Consider the following 10,412-nt stretch of genomic DNA (forward strand, 5'->3'; position numbering starts at 1 on the left):
ATGAAAACAAAGACAGAACTCGACGAGAAACAAGACGAATGCGACAAACTTGAAGACGATATGTCTGAGATGAAGACTGAATTGGAAGCCCTTGAACAAGCTGCGAAGACTTATAAACAGTTGAAAAACACTTATGAGAAGGAATTGAGTGAATTGAATGAGCAACTTAATTTTGAAAGAACTACTGCTCAACAGACTAAAGAACAGAAAAAGAAATATGCAGACAAACTCAGAGAAGTGAAAACGAATTTGGTGAATATAAGTAACATGTTGATGAATTTATTAACTCGTTGACTGCTCAAAAGGCTGAATAACAGAAGGAACTTGAGAAGGAGAGAGCAATGAAACAAGAGGCTGACAAAGAAACTCAAAGACTCAGAGCTAAAGTCACCGACGCTGAAGCTAAATTGGCGGACTCTGGTGCTACTGGAGCTTCTATTGCTAAATTGAAAGCGAAATATGAAACAGAATTGGAAGGAATCGAAACAGAAAAGGAAGAAGCACAAAACGCAGCTGCTAAAGCTAAGAAACAAGCTAAACAGTATGCTAGAAAGGTTGAAGAGGCTGAGAGAAAGCTTGCAGAATTCGAACAGAAAGAATCTACTTTCAACACTCAAATTGGTAAGACACAAGCCGATTTGAAGAAGACACAACAATCAGTCAGAGATGGCGAATTGAGAATTGTTGAGTTGGAAGACAGGTCAGAAAGGCTGGTGAAGATCTGAACAACAAACAACTTGAAATTGATCAGGTGATTGCAATTACTTTTGAAGACTACGAACAATTTGATTCAAGTAAAACACAAAAAGACAAGGATAAATTATTATTACATTGTTTTATAGTTTTTTTAATTAAAATCCAGTTAAAATACAAGAGTCAAGTTATTAATAAATACAATATTTTTATTATTTTTTATAGTTTAATTTCGACTAGATGCCTCGAGCCTTTGAAATATGAACTCTAATTAAAAGTCTAACTTAGAATCTATGGGTAGACTTTAATAATTCCAAAAATGCCTTTTCAAATAATTTTCATTGAGTGATGGATATTTCCGATGACAAAAAAAATTGTGATGTTTTTTTTAATAAGGAACCATAGTTTTTATAACAAATTGATACAAATTGATAAAGTCATATTTACTTTATCTATAGAACCCAAAAATACATTTAAAAGTAGCGATTCATCTTAACAACATCACTGATGTTTTTATTTATTTAAAATAGTCAATTTACTATATACTGTCATTTGTAATATTCTTATTATGTGATAAAGTCTATTGATCTTTTCTTAGTTTTTTGTTTCAAAAAATAAATTGTGTTACCAAACTATTAAATTATAATTAATTATATCAACATTTGTGCTATTTGTTTTTAGATGAAAAATATCAACTTTAATATGTTTTTAATAATTTTACTATAGTTTGTAGTTTGAGAAAACCCATAATAAATAAAATACCAAACTACTTTCCAATTAACATACTTCAGAAAGATACAACGGGACACAAAGAGGAGATGCCTGAAAAAGAAACATTAAAGATGTCCTAATCGAGTGTTCGTTCCAGTGTTAGGTTTGAAGGGTAAAACCTGTTTTCTTTCCGTCTGTCCGGCCCTTCAAAAAGGACAGATTTTGTTGAAACTTGTGTACATTAATTCATGTTGTGGTGACGTGGCAAATTACAAATATGGCACTTATGGAGTCAATGTGTTGCAAATATTTGATTAAAAAAATGACAAAAAGTCAGTTAAGTTGGAAGACAACAACACTCTTAGGTGTGAATTTGCAATTGTCAGTCAACTCGTTTTCTTTGGCGGTGTAAGTGTATGGATTGCAATGATTACCATTTTCACCTTTCTTGTACACAAATATATCACCATAACCAAATGAAAAAAGAAATGAAATATTTTGAGAATCGATATAAAATTCAAAATTATTATATTTGCCACTCTTTCCAAACTTTTTTGGATTCAAAGTGCCATTTCTCATAAGTGAAAAGATGTAAGAACTGCCACTGTTGAGACATTTATCAACTGCATTTATATTACTAGTGAACACGCCACCAAATTTGTTGTGATTTGTGTCTTCTATCAAAAAACATAAATTGATTTTGTTGATGACTTTTGTATTAAATGAGGAATTGTTTTGTGACCAGTCGTTTTTGTATGAGTCAAACACAACACTCCCAATCTTCATTCCAGTCAATTTCTCAAGACCGGCTTCTTCTTCAAGTGTGATATGTTCACGTTTTATTCTCTCGGCTTCTTATTTCTTTTTCATCATCGTGTTGTTTCTTTGAGTTGATGAATTTTTCTGATTTCATAATTTGATCAATTTTATTGTTTTTTGTTTGTTTGATTCTGTCAATTTCATCTTCAAGTGGTTTTGTGTCAATTTTGCACTTCTTTTCAAGAAGTGCAATTCTGATATTGAATATCTCATACAACTTGTTGTTGTCACTCTCAGTTGAATACAGACTTATTTCACTTTTGATTTTGTTGGATGTGTTATCCAAATCAGTGACGATGGTGTTGAGTGAAGTTGTGATGTTCTTTTTTCTCTCAAATACCTCATCAAGTCTGTCGAAGTGTCCCTCTGCATTTTCGATGCGTTGATCAATGTCAAGTGACTTATCGTCAACAAAGTTGTATTCCTTTTTATTTTTGTGGAGGTCTGACACCGCCTTTGCTGCGTTAGTGCAGAGTGTTGAGAGTGCTGTTAACTCGTTTTCCATTGTATGTTAATAGAGTTTATTTGTTTTTATATTTACTTTTTTATAAATCTCGTTCAAAAAGATTATTACAGTAAAACCTGGATATTAAATGTTGGATATTTTATAAACTGGATTGTTTATAATTATATAAAAATTATATAATAGTAAAAATGGTTTTGTTATTAGTTTCAGAAAATATAAAATTTGTTTGATAATTTTTTTACTCAAAAAATAATAAAAAGAAAAAACAAAAAAAAAACAAACGACAAAATTTATATTTGTTATCACAGAAATAAAAATCAGTAAGAATGAAAAATAAATTTTGAATTGAGTTATAAAAGAATTCCAATATTATTGAATTCTTAATTGATTTGTCATTATTTTTTTTACTTGGAAAAAAAAATATGGACTTTTAAAATACAAACTGAATGAAAAAAAAGCTTGATCCAAAACAAGGAAAAGGAATTCAAGAATTGACAATTGATGAAAAACGGAAAATTATCAACAAAAAAGATGAAATTCCAAATGAAGAATTAAAAATCTGGACAAAAACACTTTCAATTAATTAAAACAACCAAGTACTGATTATTTTTATAAACTAAAACCACGAGAAGACAAAAGAAAAACCAAAAATCCATTTTTTCCAAAAGAAGAAGAAAAGGCAATCAATAGAATTAACGACTTGCTTGAAGACAACTTGCCTATAACAGATGTTTCAATTAAAACTACATTTCAAAAAATTATAAACGAATCAATAAACAAATTGTAGGAAAGCTACGTTTTAAATGAAAAGCAGGCTGATACTCTTGATTTGTTAGAAAACTTTAAATTGTCAAATGGGTGGTTAAGTGGATTTAAAAAGGTCACAATCTTTTTACAAAGATCATGTTTGAAAGTGCACATTTAGTTGATTTGAAAAATGTGAGATTAGCATTGAAACAATTCAAACTATAGTTGATTACTTTGTTAATGTGTATGGAATTGAGTCGGTTTATAATTGTGACGAAACATCTCTGTTGATCAGAAATATGGGGGAAAAGGACGCTTTCTTCGAATTCCAATATTGGAATAATCAACGATAAAAAGAGCCTTTCGATATTATTTACGACAAATATTACTGGTTCTGATAAAAATTACCACTTATTATCGGCAAATATGAAAAACCAAAGAATTACAAACAAACTCTTCAAACTAAATATAACATACAATACACTTCGAGTAAAAAGCTCGGATGAATACAGTAATATTCAAAAAATACTTGTTAGATTGGGATAACTAAATTGAAATAATCAACACCGAAAAACAAATTCTTCTGATTATAGATAACTGTAGCAGTCACACTTTATTAATTAAATCTGGCACCATCGTCAAAGATTTGTATTTAAAACACATATTCGTTATCTTCTTACCTCCTGGATATGGGAATAATATACACGTTTAAAAGGTACAACAAAAAATTGTTTATTGGTAAAATTATTGAACAGTACCAAAACATGGTTGATAAACATCTCTCAGTAAACGTCAAAAAGATTGTTTCAATCGGTATAGTTGAAGCATTTCTTCTCATTTTTGCAGCATGGGATTTGACAACAAAGGAAAGTGTTTTAAAGTGTTGGTTAAAAAGTAGATTGTACAATCCGAATTATGACAAATCACCATGCTTTGTTGCAAGTTCGGTTCCAAATGATGTTTCATTAAACAACACAACCGATGAAGAAACCATTGAAACTCATTTGAACAAAGATATATCTAAATTAAAAAGAATGAACTTGATACAAGAATTGACTATTATAGAAGAAGTAATAGAACCAGAAGAAGAAAAATATGCGATTGTTGATGCATCAGAAGAAGATGTTTCTCACAAAGAAGTTGAAATTAGCAAAATATCTGATGAACTAAAAGCTTTGATCGAAAAGCTTGGTTCGTTGGATCTTACAGATAAAATAGATATGTTTGCAATCGAATATTTTGTAAACAACACATATTATGTTGTTTACAAAATTGGCAAATGTTACTTAACTGGTTCTACTGACCCCGACAAAAAGTATCAAAAAGTAGATTATTTAGATGGTTTTAATTTGGTGTGGTGCTATGCTGCAGCGTGTTCGAATGAATTTAATGATTGGACAGAAGATTACGCAACTCATGATATTTATCCAATGGAATATACTGCTACACATAAACAACAAAAATTAAATTAATTCTATTAGTTTGACACCATTAAATAAATACAGTCAAAGTCGCTTATTTGTGGGTTTTCTTGCATAAAAAGCTGTCTATTTGTAGGTTTTGCTTAGAATTTGGAAGAATATTCTTTGATTTATTTTAATTATCAAAAAATAATAAAAATAACCATAATTTTAGTTTTTAGTCTTTTACTAAAGTCTGTTTGTAAATAGTTGTTTGTTTGGCAAAATAAATACACAAAATAAGCCTTAAAAATAGAAATTAATTTAAAGTTGGGAAACCAAATAAAATTAAATAATAGTGTTTATAGATTTTACAACAATTTCCCGTAATATTCCAGTATTAATAGTCCAAAAATTTGCTATTATAGTTTTAAGACTGATAATATAATTACAGGTATGAGACTAAAGTTTCGACGAATAGTAAGGTTTCGTTTTATTATTTGAATACTATTTAAATAATAATAAACAAGGTTTCTAATTATTTTCAAAAAAACGTCCAAATATAACTCTTATTAATAATTTATTCAATGGTATAAAAATTATCAATTATTAGTCGAAACCTAAGTACCACATTTGTATTATCAATCAAAAAATTTTTTTAATTATAGTATTTTTTTAATAAAATATAAAAACAATTATTAAATATTGAAACCATTTAAACAGAAACTTATAATAATTAGATTAAATAAGTTAAAAAATACAAAAGAAGTCTTATTCCATTTTAGATTTTGTTTCTTATAAACTCCAAAAATATAGTTATTTTTATTTGATTTCAATTAATTATTCAATTTCGAGAAGTTACAACCTATTTGTATGTTTTGATTTTGATTGGTCAATTAATCCACAAATAAGCAAAACCCACAAATACGAAAACCTACAAATAAGCGACTTTGACTGTAATTTATTGTTATTTAAATTTATTATAATTTAGAAGTTTGATGAATTCAGTATATATTTTGAAATAATATGATTTTTAACACGATAAAAACATGCTTTTATATGACTATGTATAGTAAATTAACTATAAGTAAAAACACCAAAAACAAATACAATTTCGTTTATTTAATTAAAATTCATTAACCCTAAAAATAACACACTTATTTTTGTTTTGGCCTATTTTTCCAGGGATATTAATCCAATTTTTGATGATTTTTCTTTTTTGGCTTGTGTATTGTTTATGCACATAATCTAATCTCTAAAAAAACGGAAATTTATTTAATAAACTCGATATTTCCCGATTTTTAGACCACTTGAATTGTGTTTAATGTTATTTAAAGTGTTAATGCAAACAAACAAAATGTATAAATATTATTAATAGAAATTAATAATTTAAAATAATACCTATTTATAACACAATTGTTTAGTTTATAAATTTGATCTTTATAAAAATGTTTAAAATAAAAACATTTTTATAAAAAAAATTAAGTCTAATTAAAAAATTATTTGACTTATTCCAGTAAAAAGTATAAAATACTTAAGTATGCATTAAACCAAAAAACATCAAAAATATATATACAGACATCTGACCAGACAACTATTATGTGTTTTCACTTGATTACAATGCAAAGGAGTAAAGCCTATATAACAAAGATAAGTGTCTGGCTCAAACAAATGCCCAAGTGATAGGAAGGCTTTTTATAATAGTAAATGCAGAGGCTACTGAGTATTTTTATTAATATTTTTGACTTTATTAATAAATTAGGGGGAGTGAAAGGCTTGACCAAAACTTTAAATGGTTTTTTACTACATTTAGATAAAAACTGTTTTTAATGTTCTATTTGAAAACACAATCTTAAATTATATATTATAGTTTATAAATTATAAAAGTATTAGTTCATCCTTAGCATAAAGTCAGAATTTGAAATTGTATTAAAAACGACTTGGGTGTTTGTTTGTGGGTTGTTTCAATAAAGTCATTGGTAGGCGTCAGTCTTCTTGTTTGATATGGCTCTCGTTGTTAGTTCAGCTCTTAAATATTGGAAGGCAAACTTTCCTTTTCGGATTTGACCAAATATGTTGGTCTAAACAGAAGAACAAACAATTCCAAGTGTTCTCTGCTATAAACACCATTGGCTTTTTGTAACAATCTGGAAGCCTCTTTTATAGAAACGAACATTCTTTTGATTTTGCCAATATTAACCCCAACAACACCAGAACGCTTATATGATGCAAAAATGATATTTTTGTTGCTTTGCTCTCAAATGCTCCCAACACCTTTTTGGTATGACGATCAATGGAAACACAAATATGCTCTCTCAGCTCTCTTTGTTCTCTTAGAACTTGTAATGATCTGCTATCGCTATCGCTATGTTGTCTCACCCAAAAATCAATTCAAGTCTTCGGTTACTGCGAAATTGGCTTCAATTGATTTCAATCATCAGAGTATTCATTTAAGCTAGTATTTTAACAACTCCGAATACACAACAAATTGTGAGACGAGTTGGCTTGTATGAGGAACAACTTGTCTATTATGGCTAAAGGAAATACTTTGTAGAAAGAAGTTGTATTTGTGCTGTTATAGAAACAAAATAATTGAAGCTTTGTGAATTAAATCTTGGTTATTTCAAACAATGAAAATAAGCCATTCAATTTTCTTAATAACACTAAGGTTGTTTACTTTTTCTTTTCAAAAAAAAAACGTTTTATTTTATTTCAGATAAGGTAAAAATATTTTTTTAACATTTTTTATAAATAATTTATAGTTTTTGTTATTTTATAAATAGAACCGGGAAAATACTGTATAGTAAAAAATATAATAAAACAATAGGTCAAACTCCTCAGTTTCTTCAAGCCCCTCACTCCCCCTACTTTAAGGTTATTTTTATAATCAAAGAATTCTAATTCACTAATCTTATAAAATAAACGAAAGAGATAAGTTATTTGAAACCGACCTGATTCAAACTACTTCTTGAAAAAAAAACTGCGGGTTTTTATTTGTTTTTTAACAATAAAAACTTCAAACTATATTTATAATTATATCAGATAGTAAAAATGACTAGTTCATTTTTTGTTTCCAGTTTATAATAAAAGCACCTAAACCATATGTCAAATTATTGATTGATAATACATTTCATCATTTTGGTAAATATTTTAATAAAGCAATAAACATCGGATATAATCTTGTTAAAAAAAGGAACTTATTTATTATCAATTTGTTCGTAGTAGTTTATAAATTATGTGGATTTGGGGGGCGCCCATTTTATCTATATTTTAAAATAATTTAACTAAACTCTAGGGTTTTCTACAAAACTTTTCGTTTCTGAGGTTTCTTTGAAACCTTAAAACCTGAAGGGGCGAAGCCCCAACGCGTAGATCTGAATTTTCCCAAAATATCGACATCGGTGATGTCTCTAGAATTTCACATTCCTTTACGGTTCTTCGTTTTATCAAACTCGCTTAGTAATACTGTAAATTTAATTTAATGAAATTTTAAAGAAAATTTATATTAATATGATTTTTTATCTTCCTTAAAATGACGGAACAAATTAATAAACTTGATTATGTTAAATATGATTTAGATAACAAATCCTTATTTGTTGATCTTAGATGTGGATATAAAATTTCAACTAAAAGAATGGAAAGATTTAAAGAAATTTTGAATGATTATCTTAAAACTATACAAAGTAATGAAAATGTAATTACCAAACTAATGAAGGTTGGAATAAAACATATCCTTTAACAGATAAATATGCTTTGAACAAAATGATTAGGGTTCTAAAAACAAGAATATTAAATCATAATGAAATAATTAAAGCTGTAAACTCAGATTATGATATCGATATACCAGAACCAATAATTGTTATGAAAATAAAAGTTTCTATTTATAAATATTAATAATAATTCCATCTCTCATATTAATTTGATTGCTTTCAAATTCTTCTATTTTATTAAGTAATAATACTAATTGTTCTTGCTTTTTGCCCTCTAAATTTTTGACTTTATTATCAAGATCATTTTTAGTAATTCTAACTTGTTTCTTTAATATCATTTAATTCTATTATATTAACTTATATTATTATTTTTTAATGACGTGGTATATACTCACCATTTTACACAATCTTACACTTAAGTAATCTCTGTTTTCTGGAGGTGGGTGAGGGAGGGGGGCCGACTTTAGGAGCCTCCATATATACTTTTAACGCTATTAACGTAATTGATTTTATCAATTTCTCTAAATAATTTAATTTAATTTTTTCACCTTTTTTTTAATAAATAATAACAAATAAAAATTTGAAATATAATATTTGTATTAAAAAATCAATAACCAATTGATGTCACACTTGATGGTATTGTAACACTACTCAAACTACTACATCTATTGAAACAATAATAACCAATTGATTTTATATATATTATTATATTATTTCTTTATTTTCTTAATTTGTTATTATTTATAAATTATTATTAATATTTATTAATAAATAAATTATAATTAAAAAACATTAAAAAATAAATATTTATTAAATTTTTTCTAATAAATATCTTTTTGTATCAATTGAGAGAAAGGACGGACATGGGGACGAAGGAAGGGAATATAGGCCGAAGGATGTCCTTTGTGGTTTAGGGACGTCCTCCCGCTATAAAGGACGTCCTCCTGTGTATATTGTGTCCTTTCTATTATTTTCGTGTCTTCGGCATTTTTTATTCATTATCGAAACTATATAACGAAGTATATTTTTATTATAAATATAAACTGTTTTTCAAAAGTCGGTACTGGGGTGTCCCGATTTTTTGGATTTATTTTGTTTATTATTTTTGGGAATCGTTTTTTGTAATAAATTCGCTTATTTTTTTCCAAATAAAAAAGAGAAAAACGGTCTTCAAAAAATATTTTTTTACTTGAAAAATTTTTAAGCATTAAAAAATCCATATAAAATTTGAAATAACGGGATTTTTGTTTCAGAAAAACACACGAATTATCCCAAAAGTGCATTTTAGTACAAAAGCAAATAAACTTAATGTCAATCTTTTTCATTATCAAACATTTTATTAATTAATGAAATATTCACAAAACAAAAGCTTAGTTCGAAGATTAGTATGCTTAGTAGTGTTGTCACAAAAACAATAAAAATAACAAAATGATTTGATAATTTATCTTCGTTGTTTTTTAAAAAGTCGACATTCTTTTTGAGCATTTCAGTGAGAACATCTTTTTTAAAATATCCAATAACAAAACATTATTGTTATTTTGTATTATTTTTCTTGTGTTGCCCTTTGACAATTTTGACTTATGCCTGTCAAAATTATTAAACATTTGCTGTAATTTTTGGTGTTTTTGGAACTCTTTATTTCATTATTTTTTATTCAGAGAAGATAACCACATGTTTGTTTTTAATTGAAAATATTTTTTAACAATAGTAATATTCAGTTAAAACTCGACACGAACAACACCATCCCAATTCACTTAAACGTTAATTGTTGTGCTTTTAGGCCAACAATGCTGTGTATATGTTGCGAAGTATCGAGTTGTGGTCAAATCAAATAACGGGATCGGGTTTTTTGGAAAAAGATGGCTA

At 27.4% G+C, this 10,412-nt stretch overlaps 2 protein-coding genes across 2 annotated transcripts; both read left to right on the plus strand.

Annotated features, from left to right (window-relative positions):
- Positions 1-341: 341 nt before the first annotated feature.
- Positions 342-725, plus strand: EIN_451440 (hypothetical protein; the record flags this gene model as incomplete). Its single annotated transcript, XM_004258256.1, has 1 exon — positions 342-725. One exon carries the CDS (start codon positions 342-344, stop codon positions 723-725), a length of 384 nt encoding a protein of 127 aa, XP_004258304.1.
- Positions 726-4,200: 3,475 nt separating this feature from the next.
- Positions 4,201-4,908, plus strand: EIN_451450 (hypothetical protein; the record flags this gene model as incomplete). The annotated part of the gene is made up of 1 exon (XM_004258257.1): positions 4,201-4,908. The coding sequence occupies one exon, from the start codon at positions 4,201-4,203 to the stop codon at positions 4,906-4,908; it is 708 nt and encodes a 235-aa protein (XP_004258305.1).
- Positions 4,909-10,412: the final 5,504 nt, after the last annotated feature.

This window comes from Entamoeba invadens (assembly GCF_000330505.1).
Source record: "Entamoeba invadens IP1 unplaced genomic scaffold scaff_1105074725223, whole genome shotgun sequence".
Lineage (NCBI taxonomy): Eukaryota > Evosea > Mastigamoebida > Endamoebidae > Entamoeba > Entamoeba invadens.